This window comes from Filicampus tigris, chromosome 2 (assembly GCF_054856515.1).
Source record: "Filicampus tigris isolate MCC_2025a chromosome 2, RoL_Ftig_1.0, whole genome shotgun sequence".
Lineage (NCBI taxonomy): Eukaryota > Metazoa > Chordata > Actinopteri > Syngnathiformes > Syngnathidae > Filicampus > Filicampus tigris.
The window spans coordinates 9,110,788-9,135,474 of NC_141218.1; the positions used below are offsets into that span (position 1 = coordinate 9,110,788).

Consider the following 24,687-nt stretch of genomic DNA (forward strand, 5'->3'; position numbering starts at 1 on the left):
AAACATCCGCACTCACAATCACACCTAGGGCCAATTTAGAGTATCCAATCAACTTACCGTGCATGTTTTTGGAATGTGGGAGGAAACCGGAGTGCCCGGAGAAAACCCACGCAGGCACGGGGAGAACATGCAAACTCCACACAGGGAGGCCGGAGCCGGGATCGAACTCATGACCTCTGAACTCTGAGGCGGACGTGCTAACCAGTCGACCACCGTTTATTTTTTTTATTTTTTGGGTACTGGTAATGTGTCTTGATGGGATGTGTGAATGTTTGTGAGCCCTGTCGAAGAGGAATTTCTGTCACCATTTGGGAAAGACAATAAATTATTCTATTCTATTCTATTCTATTCTATTCTATTACTCTACTCTATTCTATTTATGATGTTAAATGCACAGGGGCTGGCCATTTTGTTTTGAAGGTGCCATAATCCAGGAATTTTGGTTTCACCATTTCGCACCCAGTAGTCTTAAAAGATGTCAGCTTCCGACACCAGAGGAGCCAATCAACACAAAATCCAACACGCATCCTCAAAAACAACAACAAAAATCAAAACATGACCTATGCAGTGAAACGCACAAGGAGTCAGCCATTTTGGTTTACAGCTGCCATTATTCAGTAAATTTGGTCAAACTGATACGCCCCGAGTAGTGTTAGAAAATATCAGCATCCGACACAAGTGTATCTGATGAACACAAAATCCATTGCACTTGCTAATCATGGCAGGATGCACGGAAATCAAAATATAAACTATGCTGTCAAATTCTGAAGTTTTTAACCAGTTTGGTTTGAAGGTGCCATTTTATGGGATTTTGGCCAAATTCCAGCATTTTACCAAAACCAACTCTTCCTAGGGATCAAAATGGACTGAAAAAAAATGGTTTTAAAAGTTATCATTCAAAACCATTTCTGTTATTCTTGTGGCACCAAACGAAAATTGAGTGACCTCAATCAGCCGCAATGCACCTGTTGCTTGCCAACAGCTGCCACCTTTGGCACATCCTCAAACCAGCAGGCATTTATTATTATTTTATTTCATTTTCTGTATGTGAAGTAGAGCAAATGATAGCTCGCCGCGCTGCCTTCTCGTGGGCACGCTGCGAAGACTCCGGCAGGTTCTTTCCGAGCGCCTGCCCATCCGCCAATTATCCGCCCCGCCGGCGTCCCTTCAGCCGAGGCAAGCGGCGATGAAAGCAGGGGCCACGTTTGAGCGGACGCCTTGGCATTCATCCGCCGGACGACCCCTCTAACCCGCCGGCACCGGCCGGCCAATTAGGACAGGCAGCGTGAATGGAGTGATGGGGGTGGGGGGTGGATGGGGTTTCATGCGGGGTGGTTGTCAAGGCAACACGCGCTTTTGATGCTCGGTGTTTTATGTGGGCGAGCAGACAGCGCGTGGAGGAGGGCAACGGTCCAAAGCCAGGAGTTAATCGTACGCTAAGCAGGGTTCTTGCTGGCTTGAATTGAGGCCGAATTGGCTCAAACACTTTTTGGGTGAAGTCAGCATGTAGCATTTGATTTGAATGAAATTCATTTTAATTATTTATTTTTTAATGGAAACAATGCAGGTAACATTGTGGTACCTTCTTATTGTGCTTTTCAATACAATGCTGTTTTTCTTTAAAAAAAAATGTTTTGATGGTACTGGGATAGATTGATGGTATTTCAATTCCTTTCAATGGCGAAAATTGATTTGAGATACAAACTCTGGGAAGATTAGGGAAATATATGTTTTACTAACAGTCTGTGGACCGTAACTTGTTCAGAGTTCAGAGCAAAATTCCAAAACTCATTCAAATGTATCTTAAAATTTTCAAATTCACTTGAGAACTGAAAAATCAGAAAAGTCATATTTGAAGCGTAAGTCAACCCAAACATATTTTTTCATAAACATGTTCAAAGCAGGCCCACTAGTTGAAACATGGCATTCTTATTAATTTTGCGTTTGTGGAATATAAATTTAGCAGCAAAATGCACTCGTTTTTAGCCATCTCCGTCTTCTGTCGACTAAAAATGACATCACAACTGCTCACAACGACCAATCACGGCTGACCTGTTTTCTGAATCTGAGCCGTGATTGGTCATTGCAAGCAGTTGTGATGTCATTTTCAGTCGACAGAAGACAAAATGGATGCCCCCGGAGATGGCTAAAGACGAGTGGATTAACACTTATTCCACAAACGCAATATTTATCAGAATGCCCTGTTTCAACTAGTAGGCTTGCGTACAACATATTCTTGAAAAAAAAAATTGCGTTGACCGCCACTTTGAATGACTTATCAAGTAATAGTAGTGATACTTACAAAACACGTGCCTTGACTTGTGAGTTTACAAGATGTTGCTTGGAAGATTTTTTTTGTCTTGCGATATGAGTAAACATTTGAGATACGACTCTGCTTTTGACCACCACCGATAGATAGTGGCAGCGAACTTCACAACACCTGGCCATTATCAAGTCACATTGGTTTCTTTGCATTACTTTGGCATTGAGCTAGTTTGCTAACTTCCACAGAAGGAGAAGAACAAGAAAGGACCATACATTAGGTATAGTAGTGTGTTCACATCCAGTGCGACTGCGATTGAAAGGATCCGGAACCAACGGACTCTAGATTTAATGGACAGAATATAGTGTTCAATCCACTGAAAACACCCCCACATACAGTAGCTGTCAAAGTCTGTTAGTTACAGAATTGGCCATCTTGGCCAATATGTTTACAACGCCAGTAAACGGTGCTAAATGAAACCCAAACTCTTTCCTTTACCTTTTAAAACAACTTACCATCCCATGTGATAATAAACCTGACAAAATGCGACTGCCGGGAAAAAAGATGGTCTGGAGCAATGGGATCCCCGTTTGGCCAGCAGCCTTTTGCTTCACAGCATTTCCAGCAGATTACGAGGGGAGCTTTTTGGGGAGGGGAGACGTCGGGATGGAACAAAAAAGACTGCAGCTAATCCACAGTGACCCTCCGCTAATCCACTTATTTGCCACGTATTAGCACAACGATCCCTCCCAAGTTAATCAGGTTTTCCGCCCATAGGGTTTCCTACACAGCGGGAAGGAGTGCTCGTCCAAACAAACACATCTGCTTTCACGTTAGACTGAGTTTATTATAGTTTCACGCTCGCGTGGTTGCGTGCTCACAAGACCATTCTTGAAACATTTCCGGATTTGGATCCTTAGGACTTTGTACATATCTTTAATTACATTTTGTATAAGGACTTTATTTTCCAGACAAATGACAATCCTTAAATCGGACTGGAAAAACAGCGACATCAATATAGATTTTTGGAATAAAAATACCAATTGTATGAAATATTTCATACTTTAAGGTTAGTTAGTTGGTTAGGTCAGTAGTTTTGGATTAGTGTTAGAATTTTTTTTCAGGTTAGGGTTAGTTGAGTAGAAGTGAATTATGGGGCAGTTAGACTTATTTGGTTAATGGGTTGGGTTAAGGTTATTTGGGTTGAGGGGTTAGGATAAGTGGGTTAAGTTTGTAATGAGATGTGAATAGACAGCATCTTGGATTCGGACTTATTAATAATTGGTTAGGTTTACGTTCAATGGGTTCGTTGGTTACAATTTAGGATAGAAGTTGGCGTTAATAGGTTTTGAGTTGACTTTAGGACTTAAGGATGGTTAAGGGTAATGGGTTAGCAGGACTCAGGGTTGAGTTAAGTTATGTTTAGTTGGGTTTAGGGTAAGTGGGTTAGTTAAGTGTTTACATATCAATGAATACGATTCCAGTGGCTTGGGTTAGGTTAGGTTTATTGGAGTTGATTAAGGGTTCATGTTGGTGGGTCAGTGAGCATTAGGGTTAATTGTGTTAGTTGAGGTTAGTGGGTTAGTTTAGTTTAAGTGGGTTAAATAAGGTTAGTGATTTGGGTTGATTTGGGTTATTGGATTAATGTTGGGCTAACCCTAAAACCAACATGGATCTTGGGTTAGGTAGTGGGTTAGTTTAGTTGAAGTGGGTTGAATAAGGTTAGTGATTTGGGTTATTGGATTAGTGTTGGGCTAACCCTAAAACTAACATCGATCTTGGGTTAGCTAAAGGTATGAAGATATTAGGTTTGTGGGTTAGGCTAGTGTGTTAAATTCATACGTCATATTGCAGATAGGTTAGAATTAAGGTTTGGCTTTGGGTGGTGGCTTTGGTTAGGGTTGATGTTAGGGTTAGTTGGTTAAGGTTAGTGGTTTGGGTTAGTTTAGTTTAAGTGGGTTGAATAAGGTTAGTGATTTGGGTTATTGGATTAGTGTTGGGCTAACCCTAAAACTAACATGGATCTTGGGTTAGCTAAAGGTATGAAGATATTAGGTTTGTGGGTTAGGCTAGTGTGTTAAATTCATACGTCATATTGCAGATAGGTTAGAATTATGGTTTGGCTTTGGGTGGTGGCTTTGGTTAGGGTTGAGGTTAGGGTTAGTTGGTTAAGGTTAGTGGTTTGGGTTTTGTAAAGATTGGTGGGTTAGGTTTATAAATTAAGGCTCTACCCCTAGGGCTAAAGTAGGAACTGGCACTGATTTATAGGAGGCCTCTTTCTACATATCATTTTATGTATTTAAAAGGTTAGTGGGTTAGTGTAAGTGGATTAATGTTGGGCTAAAGCCGGTGTTAAAAAAGGTTAGTTTTAAGGGTAGGCTGTTAGTTTGGGTTAGGGTTAGATTTCGGCTAGTGATTTAGGGTTAGGCCAGTATTTGAAAGTTCGTCACAGCACTTCAGAAAAATGTCACCTATCCAAACAGCTCACATACCACATAGATGATACTAGTCAAATTTACATGAGCAAGATGATCGTCTGAACCACATCCACAAATCTCAACATTATGCAAACATTATGTAAACATGAAGATGTTGGCGGTAAAAACGTTTCAACGCTTGAGGTCGCGTGACTCTGCGAGGGAGGACAAGCGACGAGGAAGAGGACCGAGGAAGTGTAGGCAGATGATCCCCGGGATTAGATGCAGACGGGCAGGTAATCTCGGTGCGGGAGCTCGTTACTCCACATGCGGCTAATTACAATAAGATTTGTACTTCAAGCCGCTTACTGGGAGACAAGATCAAGACCACAGATGGGTGGATGGATACTTTTTGATATGAATGGAAGGATGGTCATAACTGTCCTTAGAACAGGGATGTCCAACCCCGGTCCTTTAGGCCCCCTATCCAGAATGTTTTAGATATCTCCCTCCTCCAACACACCTAATTCAAATGGGTTCCCTTCTCTGACTTTTAGTCGGTCGGGTGATAACTGACACAACAACGACGACAAGTGCAACATGCCCCGAATGGCCAACTCCAAATAAAAGAGTGTAAAGTCCAAGCAATCAGACTCCATCACATGATTTCTCCTCCTCACTTTCTTCCTCCACCATTTCCTCGCCGTCGTCTTTCAAGCATCATTCTAGATATTGCATTGGGAAATGTTTGTGTGCCATCAATTCTTGCGTTTCAGTCGCTCGCTCGGCCTTCAAGTGTTTTCATAAAAAGTATCATGTGCTGAGGACGTTCAGTTTTTTTACTTTAAAGGAATGATTCACATTCACTGGAAAAATGCCTGAAGACATTCACCTGATTAGTGTAACGATTCCTTGTTATCACGCCCTGAGTCAAATCTTTAATCTTCTACTCCGTGTTTATTTGTGGCGAGAACTCGGTCTATGCAGTACTGTAATGTACACTGTTTTCAAGCATATTATCGAAAGCGGCACAAATCAACAATAACATTTGTAAACGGTTGCGCAGTTCCTCCATTTCGAAAAGATGTGTCTTCCACAAAATTCACAGAACTTATATTTATTATTTTCACCTGTGATTTTTTTCCACCCAACCCAGCAAAAGTGTGATATTGCCACAGTTTAACACAAATAGGAAATTAGCACCAGCAATACTTCAGCAATGCAAATGAATCGTGAATTAGTCAATTTCCCTTGTAGAGGAATAAAGTACCCATGAAAAACTAAGTAGCAGTAATAGTCTGCGTTACTGTATGTGGCAGAAATAACTATTACATGTATCAATAAATAGTCTATATAAGATGTTGCCAATCAAATAAACTGTAATGTAATGAATAAATACAGTATGTAATGAATAAATACAGTATGTACACAGAAGCAAATGGACAGCAGCAAGATTAGTCGGCAGCGTTGTTGTATGGATCGCATATACCGGTACATATTGTAAATACTAACAGGAATGAAATAAACACCCATACTGTTAAAAGTATGCATCAATACTCTGCTATACTATAGATTTTATAAATGCTGATGACACAGAAGTGACAAAAAGGCAGCGAAAATAGTCATCAGCGTTGTAGTATCAATAAACAGCCTAAGCAATTGAATAAGAAACTCTTTTAGCTTTACATGTATACATGAATACTGTATGATGCCATGTGTACTATATAAGCAAATGATGTGAATGAGACCAAAACCAGCAAGAATAGTCAGCAGCGTGATATGTCCTTGTCAAGTGGATGCTGTTGGCTTTTGGGACGGTTTATTTGTAAAATCCCGAAGCTCCGTTTCCACGAGTCACGTTTTATTTGATCTGTGCCTTTAAAGTCATCTGCGCTTTGTTTTGCTTCACACTGATGAGCCGCCTCAAACGTCCAAATCAGAAACATGTGTGCCCGTCTAAATTACACCATAGCACCGAAACGCGGCCCCGTCTTGTGATGGACCTTAAGTGGCAGGAAAAGACCTCCAGAAACCGAGTGTTGGAGTTCAAATGGCGTGAATAATATCCGGGAGACCATCACTTCGCCAGTCTAAATCGAGTGCCCGACCTGCAACCATTGCGAAGCCAACGAGATCCAGGTGTTCCCCGGCTACGATACGCCGAGCGGACTGCCCGTGATCCGCCCGCTGTGATTGGATTATCCCGTCATCCGCGGTGCAACCAGCCTGGGCTTGCCGGGCCGCATCCCGGCCTGGCTGATCCCTAAGCAGATTTGACAGACAATAGCATTAAATGGCATTACGCCCGCACCACATGGCTCACATTAACGCCGGGCGGCAGGACGCCAGGGAGGGGGCGGGCGCGTGGCAGGTATGAGCAGGATAAAGCCTGTTTATCCAACTGCATTCTCCTGATGGAATCTAATATACATTTAGGGATGTCCAAACTTCAGCTGGAGGGCCATTTGCGGTCCGTGGCATATAGTTAACGTCACAATTGACACGGCTCGTGTAATTTGCTGAAATTCCGCATTTCAGACATCCATTTAAAAAAGAAATGGCTTTGTCCAATACATCTAACCTATTTTCACAGATAATCTATACAACATCCATACTTTCAGATCCCCATTTTCGTGCCCAGTGCGAGTCTAGTGCAAAGCGCAATCTAACTGTGTTTTCTTTCCTTTGGTATTTTGGTCGACGGGAGCTGTTAAAAAGGGGTGTTGGCGCTGTTGTGGGAGGGAACACTGTCTACTGTACCCTGATCTTGCGTCCGTGTGTGCCACAGTCAGGGAGGTGCTACAAAAAATATATTCAAGATGATAATACACATAATAATTCATTTAATTCATTGATTTATACAATGATTCAGAGGAATTGACACACACTGTTGTCATACTTATGAATGAAATACGATGATGGGTCGAATTTTGGACTATAGTAGAGCTTGAAAATTCAGCCCCATAAACCAGTTTGATTCATCACCTTGAAATTTGGTGGCCATGTCTATCAAGAGTCTCAAGAAGCCATGTCTGAAAAGAAACAGGAAGTTAGCCGTTTTGCTTTCAAAATACGACATTGTTTAGTCTGCAGAAACCCTGGAAAGTTGTCACCCTAAACTGCATTTAAGTCCCCACAACATGAACAATAGACACACACGCACGGACTAAAGCAGCATGTCAGTGTTGTTTAGCAGCAGGAACATCCGTCATGCAGCATCACCGAGGGCCACAGATCAGAGTTCGCACTGGGGGGACAAGGACGTAGCCTGGGGGCCACACGCACACACACACATGCACTCAAACGTATGGTGACACACATTCATGGCGTCCCGGATGACGGGGTCACCTCCCCCGCAGCACAGCAACATTTTTCTTCTCCCGCAGGACGACAAAGTCAGAACGTAACAACCTTCTTCCTCCGCGTCCTCTTGTTCCATTAATGGGACGCTTTGTTCGCGAGCGAGCCAAGGCCGTGAGTGTGCAGAGAGCATTATCATCTTCGTCGTCATCATTATTATTTTCATCCTCATCACACCGGCACAGAAGCAAGAGCACAGATGTACGGGCAGATGTTTGCCGACCGGGTCGCTCGTTTCTGACCGGGCGGCCACAACAGCACTTCAGGAGAACTCGACCAAAAACAAAACAAACAAAAAAAAACACCTTTACAACTAAAACATAAAATAGGGGAAACACAATTATTTTTATATTATGACTATACTTTCAAAATAAATCAGATTTGTTTCCATACTCAAAGGATAAGTCTCTTTAAAAATGTGGGAAAATTACAGCCTCACCCCCTAAATCTAAGACCCCCCACCTCCTCCCACACAAAAAATACTATTTTCTTGTATTATTGTGCATCTCATTTTAGTCTTAGTCTTTAGCCTTTTTTCTGACTAGTCTTAAAAACTAAAGACTTTCTTCTTGTGACATTACAATTCTCATTTTCTCAGATGGGCTCCAACACACCTGTGAGGATAAGCGCTACAGAAATACAACTTCACTCTCTCAAGAGAGCAACTTTTTTCGTTGAAAAATACAACTTTACAAAACTTTACAAAAATACCAATTTACTGTTGTAAAGAGAAATGCTTTTTTTGCCCTTTATCCTTTTCATATTTCAAATCTGACACGAGGACTGAAAAAGAAAGTTTTTTGCAGTGTTCTGGCCCACATACAACACCTCCAATTGAAAGTGTGTAACCTTCTTGCGTGTATTTTCACAAGTTTGTGTTCACACAGTGAGAGGAAGTCATGAGTCGCATCTCAGAAAATACAACTGTGTGTGTGCGTGCGCGTGTGTAAAAATATATAGCCATCAGTGTGCGGCAGCACGTAAGCGTAGAGATTCATGTCCGCCTCTGCTTGTGTGAACCTGTTGTGTTGTGTTGCGTTGTGTGTGTGGTTGTGCGTGCGCGTGTGTGTGTGTGTTGTTTCCTGGCGCATATCTCACACTTGTGACAGCAAGTCAATTTCCTATTTGCAGTTTGTTGTGGTGGCGATTGGTCCGGTCGGAATTGATTTGTCTTGCTGACGACCAATCGGATCACTCCCAACGACAGACGTGTTTGCGCAATTATTTACACCCCAAGTTTTGATCACATTTGGCATGTGTACTGCAAATGTAGCACATTTTGTCTCATATATATTTACATACATCTAATATGCTGTATTTACATCATATTTAGTGTCTATTCCACTATTGTAGCATATTTGCGTCATATTTAATGTCCTATACAAGTGTAATGTATCACACTTAGTCTAGGGATGTTCAATGCCACTTTTTTTTAGACCAATACCTGTATGAGTATTCACTGTTGAGAACTCACCAGTACCAAGCACTGATACCATTAGTACTTTTGATACTTTCTTTTTTTGTTATGAACGTGTCAATTTGCTGCAGTGTAGGAGGCCTTACTTACTCCATGTCAGATTTGTTTGCCTTAAGAATCGGTGCCTGGTATCGGCAGCATTCACAAATACCCAATATGCTGAAATAAGTCCAGTGTCGGCCTGATTTGGATACCTGGTATCGAAATTTGGCCACAATATTGACTGATGGGCACACCAATGTACCATATTTACATCATATTCAAGCTATACACCTCCACTGTATCATATCGTTGTCAAATTACAAGTCTACACCTCTAATGCAGAATATTTACATCATATTAATGTCATATGTAATGTTTGCACCATTATACTTCAAATGTAGCATATTTACATCAAATCTAATGTATTTATCATTAATGTAGCCTATTTTTATCATACTTAATGATGGACACACTAATGTAGCATATTGTCATCATACTATATGTCTATACACTTAAAATGCGTCATATTTAAGATTCCGGATTGTATTTGTCATATGCACGGTTAAAACACAGCGGTGGCACTCAGCAATGAAATGATTACTTTAGTGGTCTCTTTCCACTTATAGAAAGAGTATAAATGGCCAAATAGAATTTAAAAACGGCATTAAAAAAAATAAATAAAGGGAGTGTATTCGAGTTGGCTCTGGTTATAGTCTAGTTATTGCAAAAAAAGAAAAAAAACATGTATAGAAAGATGCAGGCATTGGACTATTGATGTCTCTCAGGTTGCAGAGATATTGCCCAGTGCAACTGTTTAAGTGAGCAGGATAATGAACAATAAAAATATTGCACAGTGTAGTTCTGGAGTGTGATGGCGTGTGGGGAGAAGCATTTTTTAAAAATATTATCTGTCTGGCTGCGACATACCTATCGCGTCTGCCAGATTTAATGTACGGACTAGCCATTGAAAGTGGTGGTATTTCCATCCCATTTCATGTTCTTCATACCTCTAAAGCACAGTAGCATGCTTGCCTCATATTTCACTTCTAAATCAAAGTAATATTCAGTATACACAATGTACCACCTTCATATTATATTTTGTCTTCATACCTGTACTGTAGCACATATCATATTTAATATCTATGCACCTTCAACATTTCCTAAAAAAGTCACTTTTTTGCTGATCAAATCACTTTTCAGGCGTGTGCACGGTTTTCAGTGTGCATTTACTTCAAGGGTCAGGAACAAAATGAACGCTTGTTAAAGCCAGCGAGATATGGGTGCCCGAGGCTTTTTTTTTTTTTTTTTTTTTTTTTTTTTTTTTTTTTTTTTTTTTTTTTAGGAAGTCAAGATGGAGACGGCACGAACATAAAAAAACAAAACCTTCTTTTAAGGCGGGCAGGCGAAGGGGGGCTGGTTGGAAGAGCGTCGGCGGCGCTTCAGCCTGCACCTTCATTGTGTGGCACACAAAAGAGCAAATGAAAAGACGGCCGGGTGTGTGAATGCGGCGTGAAAAGGCAGAAATTCAAAAGGCCCGGCGGATTATCTACAGAAGCTACACGGACGTTCAGGGCCAAGGACTCAAGTGGACCTTGCTCGTGCTAACATGCTAATGCTGACATTAAAATGACTTTTATGATTCATCTTCTTTTCATGCACTCATTGGAAAAGCTTCACACCTGGAACGTGAAGGACTGTGTTGTCACACCAGCGCATCCAGTCAAAGTGCTGCCTTGACTTACCTGTTGAATTCACTTTCTATTTCAATTTTGGGGAATCCAGCCGTTCACTGCCACCGACTAATGAGTTCGTCCAGTCCAGAATAGGGTCTCGCCCAGCTTGTCTGTGAAATTCAGCATTGTGGACCACTGCAATGACAAACAGTAGATGGCGACGTTGCATCGCTTCTCATTTGAGATCAGCACAGATTTTGAGTAGATGATCAAGATTAGGCGCTCATCTTGGAACGTCAATAGTGAGGGAGAGAAATGCCATCACGTTGGAAAAAGAGAAGCAGGAGGAGCGGGGGGAAGAAAAGTAGGATGAGTCGGAGGGGGAAGAAGAAAAGAGGACAAAAAAGAGGATAAGAAGGGAAAAGCAGGCAGGGCGGATAAGAGTACAATGAGCATGAGTGGGAAGAAGAGGAGGGGAAGGAAGAGAAGAAAAATGAGGAGCAGAAAGAGAGAGAGAAGCAGAAAGACAAGAAAGCGGAACAAAATGAAGAGGATGATGAGGAAAGAAGAGGAGAAAATGAGAAGGAGGGGGAAGATGAGGAATAGAAGACGAAAAGTAGAATGATGAGGAGGAGGAAGAAGAAGAGATAAATGAGGAGGAAGATGAAGATGACGAAGGAAAAGAAGCACATGAGGAGTAAGAAAAAGAATACAAAAAGGAGGAAGAAGAGAGGGGAGGAAGGAAATGGCAAAGACAAGGAGGAAGAGGAGTAGAAGGAGGGCACGGAAGGAGGCGAGCACAGACGAGGAGAAAAAAGAGAAGCTGGAAGATGAAGAGTAGGACGATAATCATCTCCGACTGACAGCGAGACTCCATTTTGTGTTCTTAAATGAGTTAAATGGTGCACACACACACACACAGACGCACACTCATCTTCTTCTCTCCTTTTTTGTGGTTATTGTTGAAGGCGTGACCTGCATGTCATTCTTCCTCTGGAGTATGTGTCTCTCTCCTGCGCTTGTCCTCTCAATGCCTCCTCATCTCATCTCATCTCATCTGGTCTCATCTCATTTGGGCTCATCTGGTCAGGTCCAGTCTTTTCTCATCTCTGCTCTTTGATTCCTTTTGCTCACTTTCTTTTTCCACTCGCCTTTGACGGGAGAAAAAAAAAAAAACCTTGATTGTGCACACGGTCAAGTAGGAGCTGCGTTGCGTCCCTGGAATCCTTTTTCATGTGCAACCCAACACAACGCTGCGTGCGTAGCACATGCAGCGTTCCATCTTTTTCCATCTTTCCATCCACTATTCCTGTCTAAGTATGAGCATCCAAATAACTGAAAAAAGTGAAACGGTTGGAACAAAAGCAATTAATGTTTGAATCTGAGCACAACCAGTCATCATTTATTCATGTATTGAAATATATATTTAAAAAAAACAGGGAAAGCACTTTGTTTTAAACAGTACCAATAATTAATCTTGAAACACTTGGTCTGTTCAAACAAAGCATAAACGTTGGGCACTTCCGATCAACCAGTTAATTTGGAGAGTGACTTGTGATGTCTTTATTTCGAGACTAAAAATGAATTTTTGTCTTTCAGCATGGTTTAATTGCCACTGATGTACGTTGAGTGTACGTTAACGCCGCCTATGTTAATGACGACATGGCGCTGGGTGAAGACCACGACCCCATTAATGATTCATTTCCATGCACATTAAACAAGAGTGGCGGCTATTAGCGTATTTTAGCATCTTGAAGGAGCTGCGACCATCTTGTGAAAACGTCCAGTGGCTCGCAGGACTTCTTCGCCGACTTGTTTGTTTGCTTTGAGGCAATCTGCTTGCAACATGCGTCGCTCATTAGCATAAAGCAAATATTTGCTGTATTTCCTCAGCGGAGTGTAAGTGACTGCAGTCAGAAGAGACTGTTTGTAATGAGGAATACGCCAAACAGCATCATTTTTGTTTCACACTTTTTTTACACTTTATTAATGCTGTAAAATATGTGCATGCATGGATCCCTCCAGGGACGAAAATGGCCGCTTCAGGCCATAATGGCAAATTTTCTCAGTAGTTTGGGGGTATTGTTTCTGAGATTTTTTTATGGTTCTATTCGTGATGGACATGTTTACCAAATTTTATGTTGCTAACTGTGCTAACTTCTGGGGCAGATTTTTTTAAATCTAGTTCAGCCAGTTGAGCATAAAATTAATGCTTTGAGCCAAAATAGTCGAGTTGCTGTGTCTTTTTGCACATGGCATCGTAGACATTTTTGTGGGTCTACTCATTGTAGACATGTTTACTAAATTTCAGATTGCAAAATTTGTGAGGCTAGCTTTAGGGGCTGACTGTTTTTGTTTTTAATTTCAGTGTGCTATACTGTAGTTGGGAGCAGCTGAGCCAATTGAGCAGATAATGACAAATCAAAATGGCAGACTTCCTCTGTCTTTTAGGCATGCCTACTTTTTTTGTGTGTTATGATAGACATGATTACTGAATTTCATTTCGTTTACTGGACGGCATGGCTCAGTGGTAGAGTGGTTGTTTCCCAAACCGAAGGTTGTGGGTTTGATCCCCGGCATTTGTGACCATGCTGAAGTATCCTTGAGCAAGATACTGAACCCCCAGTTGCTCCTGATGCTGCGTCATCGGTAGGTGGATGAGGTACAGTGTGCTTTGAGTATCAAAGGTAGGACAGCACTATACGAGTGACAGTCCCTTTACCATTAGTAAGACTGGCTTTGGGGGGTGATATTTCTATTAAAATCAAATTGGCCGAAATCTGAAAATTGGGCCTAAAATGGCCTTTTTGAAGCACAATGGCAGACTTCCTGTGTCTTTTTGAATTTTTGGATACTTTTTTTTTTATTTACTGGAACTCATGATCGATATGTATACTTTATTTCATGTTTTTAAGTGAAACTGGCTGTCGGGACTGTTTTTTTTTAAATTTAGTTGGCTACAACTGAGCCACTTGAGCATAAAATGGCCACTTCTATGCAAAATGGCTTTTCAAGCATGGTTTCTTAATTTTCTTTTGTGGCTCTACCCATGAAGACACATGATAACCAAATTTCATGTTGCAAAGTCAACAATAAAGAGTTTTCAAAAGCATTATTGGAGCACTTATGAACCTATCATTTTTTGTTGGCATCAAGGTTCTCTGGAAGAAAAAGCTCTTAACACCAGTTGCACAGATCAATGTTAAACTTGGTGGATATGTCTATCATAACGGGACGTCAAAAAAATCTCAAAGACTCATTCCTAAAACTGTACAGGAGGTCAGCCATTGTGTTTTGGAGTCATAATTTTATGGTCAATTCCACCATTCACACAATTCAAAAAAATACCGTATACCCAGACACCAGTTTTACAGATCGACACGAAATTGGTTGGAGAACACACAAAAAAGTCTCAAGAACCTACTCTGTGCCACGTGAATTGAACATGAAGGTGACCATTTTGGATTGAAGCGGTCATTATGGGCAAATTTCAATGCTTTGATCAACTCCTACTCGGGATGATCTTCATGATCATGGTTTACCCTTTCCTTTAGCTCACCTTTAAATGTTACCACCTTTAAAATGACACTTGGAAGCTGTTTTCATTGACCCACTTCCCACGATGGGAAGTGACATTTGTAGCAGGGGGAGGAAGAGGAAATGGAGGAGGAGGAGGAAAAACAGTATTACCTACGGTATCATAAAAATGAGGGAAGGGAAACAACAGAAAACAACTAAATGGAAGAGCTAGTGATGTTAGAACATGGCCGGGTCGTGTAGTAATTACGCATTTTCTGTTTACTTTTTGTGTGTGTGTCCTTGGCTCCCTTGAAGAGTGCCACATAAATTGAACCTATTTTTAAAACAGTAATTTCAGTGTGAAATTATGCCACCTGAAGTCAAACTAACAGTTTAATTTAAAAAAAAATCTGATCATGCTCTGCATAAATGTAGAAGTGTGTCAAAAATACTGAAAAAAAATCCCCAAATCCTCACCCTTTGGATTAACGACGACACTGGGCTTGGTTGATGCTTTGCCTGCTCACCAACATGCCAAAAAAATCAACACATCAACAACGTTCAATGCTAAACTGCTATATGTGAGTTTAAAAAAGTGTGGTCACCAATGGAAATAAGGTGAATACTCACTAAACTAGCAAGTTAGGTGCTTTGGAATTTACTGGCGAAGGGGGGTCGCGTGTGCGTGCGTGTGCGCGCGTGCGTGTGCGTGTTTCAGTCTGTGTGTATGTGACAAAACATGCAACAACAAACATTTTTCCCAAAGAATCTCGTCTTCTGTGTCTGCATAGTCGACATTGCTGCGTGACATTTTCGATCCGTTTCATCCGAAAACAACTCTTTCCCACAGCTGAAGCTCAATATGATCACGTGACGAGACTGCGGGTTATACGGCGAGAGCGAGAGCGAGAGCGAGAGAGAGAGAGAGAGAGAGAGAGAGAGAGAGAGAGAGAGAGAGAGAGAGAGAGAGACGTAGGTAAGCGGAGGGTATTTAAGTAACGGGTTCAATGTAGCCTAATGTAGCGTAGTAAGAGTACAGTTTCTTCTTCACAAATCTACTCAAGTAAAAGTACAAAATATAGTGATTTAAAACTACCCCTAGAAGTACAACATTTCCACAATCTGTTATTTTAACTAAGCCTGGCTAACTTGCTAACATGGATGACAAAGAGTCTGAAAAAAATCAAATGGCAATCAAAACAACTTTAATTAAAAAAAGAAAATGAATCTGAGTCCATTAACAATTGTCATGAAAGGAAAACTAGGTGCTAACTTTCTAAATGTAATTATCAAGTAAGCTGCTCATCTGCCATTGTGATGCTAGCCATGGCAAACTGCTATGCTATGATATGTCTGTTTGATTTCTTTGATATAAAAACATTTCCTTTTGTTTACTCAACATGAATACGCATACAATTTTCATATTTACCTTTTTTTTTTCAAAGATGTTATATTCTTGATACTGTGTTTGATGTCATAAATGATGAGGAATTTACTTTTTTTTTGTTAAATCTCCAATAATTTAGTTTTGCTTTACTGCGCTGGTCCATTTTTTCAAGCCACTTCTATTTTGAAATCCCACCCCCTATTTTTTGAATTTTTTCTTTTTTTGTTATTGTTGTTTTTTGTTTTTTGCATGGATTGTGCTCTTGTGCCTGGCGTGACCTGAGGTGAACTGAGGTGTAAGACGTTGCGTGTCTATCCTCTCGTAGGTGCAGTGTCATCCAGCAGTCAGCCGGAGAGGGCGGCCGGACTAAAAAGACTTCCTTAAGACAAAAAAGTTCCAAAGAACAGACACTTTTTTTGTCTTCTTCTTATTACTCTTCTTCTTATTCTTCAAGGTCCATTTTAAATACTATTGCGCTTTTTTTCCCAGTCTTTGCTGCATTTGTATGGATTTTTTTTTTAATGTTCCTGAATGACTTTTGTGTTTTCTTGGAACGAGGAGAAAATATTGGCAACAAGACAGAAAGAACATTTTTGGGACTCGTGTGGACTGACTGGATTATCTTTTTTTTAATCTTTTTTTCCTCGAGTAACAAGCAAATTCCCGCTTCGGGCTTACTTTTTTTCCCTTTATTTGTGCTTGTTTCGGAGGTCAGGGTGAAAATTCTGGCGGCTCTCACTGGACAGAATTCCTGCCAAAAATGTTGAGAGTATTTTTTTTATTTTTATTTTTTTTAGATTGGTCCTCAAATTTCTTTGTTGGTATACTGAAATATTTTTAAAATACTTTGAAACCCTTGGCCTAAAAACACCAGAGCTTCTTTTCTTTGAGCACGTTTGGAACACATGATGTAAAAAGTCCCATCACAGTTTAAACAGGGTGACCATGGCTCCTTAAAAAGATTCTTAAATCTAATCATAACAACACTCAAACTAACCAACCAACCACAAACAACCAACCAACCAACCCTAAATCTCTTAACAGTAACTTCAACTAACCTAACCTCAACTCCCAGACTCCTAACCCGAATCTAACCCCAATCCCCTAAACGTGTCACTAATTACCATAATTTTAACAAACCGTAAGTCTCAAACCCATTATTAACTCTAAAACCGAACTAACCCTAAACCTACAGTACTAGCTATAAACCAACCAACTAACCGAAGATCCTAAACCCAAATCCTACCCCTATTGAACTCTCAGGTTAGCCACTGAGCCCCTAACCCACTAACTCTAATTCAACACAAGCCACTAACTATAACCTTCAACTAAACTAACCTAAACTCCCCAATCCTGTCCCAACCCGAACTTAAGACCCTTAACCGTAACACTAGCATCAAACCCTCTAACTATACATGTACTAACTTTAAACCAAATAACCCCTACCCTTTATCCAAATCCTAATTGAAATCTATCCATAATGCACTAAACGGCCAGCTGCTAAGATAACTAACAACCCTGAACTCCTAGTTAGGGGTCACCAACCTACTTATGGGGTATTGATTAATGTGAAGAGCTGTGGTTTGATAAACACTTCTAAGATAATACATTTTTCACTAACCCTAATCCTGAGTGAATTCTGACCCCAATAACTCTGCTAACCGAATCCAATACCCCCACCCCCCACCGACTAACCGAACCGCCAACGGTAACCGAACCCTAGCCCACTAACATGAACCATATCTCAAACCAAAAATCCCTGTTTTAAAACACTAACAAAATGCTCACATTTCTGTTGCTCCTAACCCCTAACTGGAACCTAAATATCCATTCATCCATTATCTATACCACTTGTCCTCACAAGGGTCGCGGGCGTGCTGGAGCCTATCCCAGCTGTCTTCGGGCAGTAAAGGGGGTACACCCTGAACTGGTTGCCAGCCAATTGCAGGGCACACAGAGGCAAACCAACATTTGCAGTCATAGACACACCTAGGGGCAATTTAGTGTGTCCAAATAACCTGCGGAACCTAAATATAACGCTAAAAATGACACTTAAACACTACATCTATCATTCAAAGAATTACAGTGACATGATAAACTTTGACATACTTTTTTTATGCTTTGTAATCACTCAAAAATGTATCCAGAAAAATTCTCACATACAAAATTGGGATTACGGATCCTGACTACTCCTAGTCATCACATTTTACAAATGAGAGGTCATCATTGTGACTTCCTGCCCGCTGTGGGTAAACTGTTCAATTGACAATAATACCACAAGATGCGTTAGTGTGACGTGTTCAAATAATGACAGTGGCCACATGATAGTTTGGCTCTTTAGCATTATTAGCAGAGCTGGGCATTGGTATATGTTTTAGTCCCTCTATGAGTTCCCGTCTATGTTTCAGACCCGCCCGGTTGGTCAGAGTCAGCCAAACGGCGTCGAGAATGGACTTTACTGGTACCACGTCACATGCAGGTGCCACACTCCTGACACTCAGCCAAACAAAGAAAAAAAATCCCCATTTAGTTTTTATTTTACCGATCACCGCGTGTGTGTTGTTTTTATTTGATATTTTGTCTTGATTTGGCGTCGTGTCTGCTTGTGCGGCGCCTGCGTGCGACGTGAAAATTATATTCTTGATGTTGATTGGCTGTCGCCGACGAAGGACGGAATGGGACCACGTGGGTCGGCCGGAAATACCGGCCAGACATTATAGACGGATAGACGATGCCCAGCTCTGTTTGCTTGCTAAAGTCTCTGATCTCAGCCACTTCTCTGCTAGGTGGCCAGACTAGCTTGCTAGGCTATGTGGCTAGAGTAATGCGCCAGGCAAGGCTTGGTGGCTAATGTGAATGACAAGGAGTCAAATGGAATGGAAACGATCAAAACAACATTTTTGGTATGAGCGATCTTCAGATAAATGGCAGTTTTCTCTATTAAAAACAACAACAACAACACAATTGTATTATTCTTTTTGCAGCAGAACAGATCAATGGAATTTTAATTCATTGTATTGAGAAAAAAAATATTTGATAAACATGTAAATTAAGTTAAACTAATCAGTCAGAAATCACTTAAAAGGGTGTACACATTTAAGCACTTCTAAACATTTTATTAAGTCCACAATGAAACCATTAACATTACTTGTTTTTATTTATTTTTTTACTTTTCTATTTTTTAACAATTACGCTATGCCACATCGGAGTAATTAAACATCCTCATTGACATTGAAGTCATGACTTGGCATTTTAGTTAACTTCTCATCAGTACATTGTTAACTTTTCAATCAATCAATCAATCAAATTTTATTTATATAGCACTTTTCATACATAAAAATGCAACTCAAATTACTGTACAATAAAAACATCCAAAATACAACATAAAAAGAAGACTCGCTCCCTTCCTCTCTCCCAACATACACAAAGACATATATCCACAAGCACACCTGCACTCTCTCACACACAAAACACACCCACAACCTGATAAACCTTGTTCACAAACTGGAAAGTATTACTCTGTAACATCCAAAAGCATCTGATGTATTTATCTTACATCCCACCCTCCACGCAAGCTGTCAATCAAGCCTCTTCTCATCAATGCCTAGTTGAATGGACTATTTATTGCGTGTATGTAACGGTGGTTTGTGTGTGCGTGTATTATGGGATGTAGTCATTACTTGGGGAGTTGTAGCAGGAGGTTGTTCCTGTGAATGTATTTATTATTATGACGATGGTTATTATTTGTATTCACACGTTTTTATGACAATAAAGTCGTGCTGAGTTTATGTAGTGTGTTGATTCATTCACTATAAAATTTGGTAGACTTGTCGAACATAATTGGACCCCAAAAAACGTCTCAAGCAGCAATGTCAAAATATCACTGGAAGACTGCCATTTTGGTTTGAAGCAGACATTTCAGGCTCACTTTGGCCATTCATGTAAATTAAAAAAACATTTGAAATCAGCCCCTGAAGCTGGTTTGAAAATCAGCCTCTGAAGCTAATTTGAAACGGTAACATGAAATTTGGCAGACACGTCTATCAGGAACAGACCCACAAAAAACTCTCAAGAAGCAATGACTGAAAAAAGACACAGCAAGTCTGGCATTCTTGTATGAAACTTTGATAACTCGCCACACAACAGAAGCAGTTTGTTTTTCTAACTGTAGTCAGTCAGCTATCTAACAAAACACATATACGACACTCCACAAGTGCAGCTTTAAATTTTTGTTAACAGTTGGGCCTTGGTGGAGGTCTGCATTCACTGAGTCAAAAGCTAGTTCTATATGTGCGTTGTTTTAAAATGATTCATCTTGGTCTAATTTTGTGGATAACAAAAACCTGGCATTTGAACAGGGGTGTGTAGATTTGGGGAATTCTTGGGGGTTGTGGAATAATACATTTAACCATCCATCTATCCATCCATCCATCCATTATCTGTACCGCTTATGTCGCTAACTCAATTTTTGCTTTCCTTGTGTGTGTGTTTTTTGTTTATTTTATTGATTTAATTCATTAAACAGTAACGTTGGTATAATCCTGCTAACTGTGTCCTATTAAACCAGTGGCGTCTCAAGACTTTTGCCCACAGCTGTGCATTTATATACATAGGAAGCTATTTCGATTTTAATTGAGGTTTCGCTAATAATTAACATTCCCAAGCACACATTTTAATCTCATTTGGTTTCAGGCCTTTTTTGGATCATGAACGTCAGCTTCCTATCGCAATTTATGTTGCATTATCTTTGATGGCAAATAGCCAGCTAAAAATGTATTTTGTGTGTGTGTGCGTGTGTGTGTGTGTGTGTGTGTGTTCATACTTAGTGCTGCTGTTATATTTTAATTAAAGTTGAACAGCGGGCTTAATTACTGCCATGATAAACAACATCTTTCTCGTTCGCGTTCGCTCGTCTTCAAAGCTCGGCCAGACGCACACGCACAGACACACACGCACGCACACAAGGAGTGTGTGTGTGTGTGTGTGTGTGTGTGCGGTGATGTAGCACATGTGAGTTTATGGCTCTTAATGAAAACTGAGGCCACAGTCCCAGATTCCCAACACTAATCACCATCCCACTCTCTGGACGCCACACACAAGAACACTGATATTGTGCGTGTGTGTGTGTGTGTGTGGGGGGGGGGGGTGCGTGCGTGTGCATGTGCAGTCATCCATCTTGCCACACCACACTATAAGACACAAACTTGCATGCGTGTGTATGTGTGCGTGCGTGTCACAAGTCAAGCGTGCAACACGGACTGGATTTTTCCTATTAAGTCTCACAAAAAAAATAAATAAATCAGCCCCCGCAGCCAGTTTGACTTATCAACATGAAATTGGGTAGAAATGGCCATCATGAGTTGACCCACAAAAAAATCACAAGAAGCATGAAAGAACACAGGAAGTCGGCCATTTTGTTTTGTGTTTCGAAGTAGCCATTTTAAGGTCATTTGGTTCAGTTGAGAAAAGTTGATTTTTAAAAATTTTTTTTTAATTCATCCCCAACAGCCAGTGTCACATGGCAACATGACATTTAATAGACTTGTCTATCATGAGTAGACCTCCAAACAAAAAAGTCTCAAAAATGCCCCAAAAGACACAGGAACCCATGTTAGTGTGATTTAAGTAAATTAAAGTAGTAAGTTAAGCGAAATGTTTTTTTTTGGTTTTTTTTCAGAAGCCATTTTCGCATAGAAACAGGAAATTCGTTCGTCATTCCTGAGTTGACCCACAAAAAAAGTTTAAGAAGCCCTACCTGAAAAGATAAAGTAATTTTAGGATTTTAGGATCATTTTCCCATTTTCAGTGGTGCGTTGAAGGCAAACTACTACTATAGATTTAGGACAATTGCAACCAAATTTGCACCATGTATAGCCTATTTGAGGGATGGACAACAATATATTGCCAAGAATTTGAATATTTGTCATTGTGTTTGCACAATGCCTTGCAGCAAAGTTGGATGGCTCACTGAAAAATATGCAAATTATTTGAAAATTCAGCCCCCAAAAGCCCATTCCTCTTAGAAACATGAAACTTGGTAAGCATGTCTAGTCATGAGTGGGCCTACTGTATAAAAAAAAAGAAGTCATACCTGAAAATACACAGGAAGTCTGCCATTTTGTTTGAAAGGTTACGTTTATATAAATTGTAACCATTTATGCATATTTGAAAATTCAGCCCCAGATATCCAGTTAAATATAGAAACATATACCGGTAATTTGGTAGGTGTGTCTAACATAAGGAGATACACACAAAACATCTCAAGAAGCCATACCAGTAAAAACACATGAAGTTGCACATTTGCAAATTCAATTCCAGTTTGACATAGCAATATGAAATTTGATGGCCATGTATACCACGAGTGCATGCACAAAAAAGTCTCATGACGCCATGGACTAAAGGACACAATAAAGTGCACCGCTTTGGTTTGAAGCTGACATTGAGGTGTGGTTAGGCCTTTTTCACCAATTTAAAAATTCAGCCCCCAAAGGCAATTAACCTCAGCAATATGAAATTTGGTATCAACGTCTACCACAAATAGATGCACAAAAAAGTTTCACAAACCCATGCCTTAAAATAAACAAGAGGTCTGAAATTTTGTAGCCTCTTTATATTATTCTTTATTTATTATATCCCCCCCCCCCCCCCCCCCCAACACCAGCTGTCCTCCAAAGATGAACTGGTTGGATTTTAGATGATTTCTACCAAATTTGAAGCCCATATACTAGATAAATGGGCGAAGCTTCATTGTGAAGCATCTGGTCATCGATGGCAAAGTTTGATTACTTGCCATAAAAATAAATAAATAAATAAATAAAAAAATCAGTACAGTTACCTGTGTGTGATGCATGTGAAATTTTTATGTCGTTTCAAGTTTTATTGTAGTATGAAATTACTTTTTTTTTTTAAATTAAAAAACTACAGTACTTAGCAGCTACTTGCTATCCTTTTTTTTCCTCTGCTGTTAAACATTGCATAACAGCTAAAGAGCATCCATTTCCCTCGGGAGACAAAAAAACCTTTGAAAAGCACAGGAAACATTGGATTTAACCGCAGCCAAATGAAGGCCGGCGTAAGTGCTAATAAAGCGCTGTGGCGCACACGTTACGACGGCAGATAAAGCTAACCAAGTGTTTAGCGGCCGCGCGTCACAAATTAACAGCGTTGGGAGTGGAGCCGGCATGTTTTGGCGCCGTGAATCAGAGAATAATGAGAGTTTATTAAGCGCTTGCCCCGCTCAAAGTGGCAGTGCGAAATGGACGTTAAAAAGCTCAGCGCTAATTTAATTTTCTTTTTTACGAGCGGCACACTGTCTGCATCTGCAAGCGCTAAAGGGTCGTATTCGCACATTGGATACCCGTACGAGAAGAAAGGTGACAGTAAATCATATCTAACCTCCCTCAGAGAATTTCATTAGCCCCTTTCACACTTCCCATCAAAGCCAACTTGTGTGAAATGAGCTAACACGTGAAACGGAAGCCAAAGGAGAGCTGTTCATTTTCTGGCATCTCAAGTAGTATTAAAAGTTTAATACAGGCATGATGGCGGATGTGTGAAAAGGTAAAGCTCGGACGGGGTGGTGTGAGGTAACCGTTTTGTCTAGCCATGTTATATGTTGGAAGCATTTGTTGCTTTCCGACGGCTTTTTATACATTATACCAGATGCTTACGCTGTTACACACGTGCGAATTGACACAGAATATCGAAAACGAAGAACATGTAATTGTGACGGCTTCCGAGGTATCACGGTGTAATGGCCTCTATGTGAAAGGTTATAGCACCTGAAATCTCCTATCATGTTGTGTTGAAAGTCATGTCCGAGAACTATTTTATACCCTACGATACTGTTTTATGTGAAACCTCATGACACGGAATTGGTGGACGAAGGCGGTCTGAGAATTCTCTGGCATCCGAGGTATTATTTAATAAATTTAGGAATTTAATAGCTGACACCTCTTCCTCTCTGTTGTGTTGATTGAAATTTTAGCTGCCGATAAATATTTTACATGTCACCCCAGACACTGGGCCTGACTTTGTTACATGTCTAAATTCCCTTTCACAATTGTCTTTTTCCCAGCTTGCTGCTCTGTGTCAAATATACAAACACAAGTTGTGGAAGACAAAGTTCTGTTAATTTCCTGTCTTCCAAGGTAGCACCAAAAGTGTAACAGAGGTGGAACAGCAGTTGTGTAAATGGTTATTGCGGGAAACTGGGACTGTGGTGTGAAGTTTTTAATACCTAAAGTCATTTCTGTTCTATTAAAAGCAATTATTAAAAAATAAAAAACAATTTTGTACATCACACAAGGTGTTGTGAATAAATTTGATAGCCTGCTAGATACCTTTTTCATCTTACTTCATATTGAGACAGAAGCTATGATTTCAGAACCCCCCTGAAGGCACTTGACTAGATTTGATGGATAGATGAATGTACTTCAGTTGTTGTGTGAGAGGGGATTTCAGACTGTCCCTGAAGGCAAAACGTAAGCTGGATGGATGGTCATCATACAGGTAGATAGATAGTTAGAGATATTTGGAACAATCACTCAGCTCAGTGGTGTGACTTCATACTGTCCCTGAAGGCAACACCTGACATAGATAGATAAAGG

At 40.4% G+C, this 24,687-nt stretch overlaps 1 protein-coding gene across 4 annotated transcripts in view; it reads left to right on the forward strand.

Annotated features, from left to right (window-relative positions):
• The window catches only part of LOC147151301 (protocadherin-1-like), a 202,301-nt gene that overhangs the window by 75,028 nt on the left and 102,586 nt on the right, over window positions 1–24,687 (forward strand). The window contains exon 5 of one of the 4 annotated variants that reach the window (XM_086017308.1): window positions 16,404–19,957. The exons of 2 other annotated variants lie outside the window; for them this stretch is intronic. In XM_086017308.1, the coding sequence (XP_085873434.1) occupies window positions 16,404–16,462 (59 nt within the window). In that variant the 3' untranslated portion in view covers window positions 16,463–19,957. Of the gene's footprint in view, window positions 1–16,403; window positions 19,958–24,687 lie in introns of those variants that run through there. One more of the 4 variants, XM_086017299.1, reaches the window with a different exon arrangement.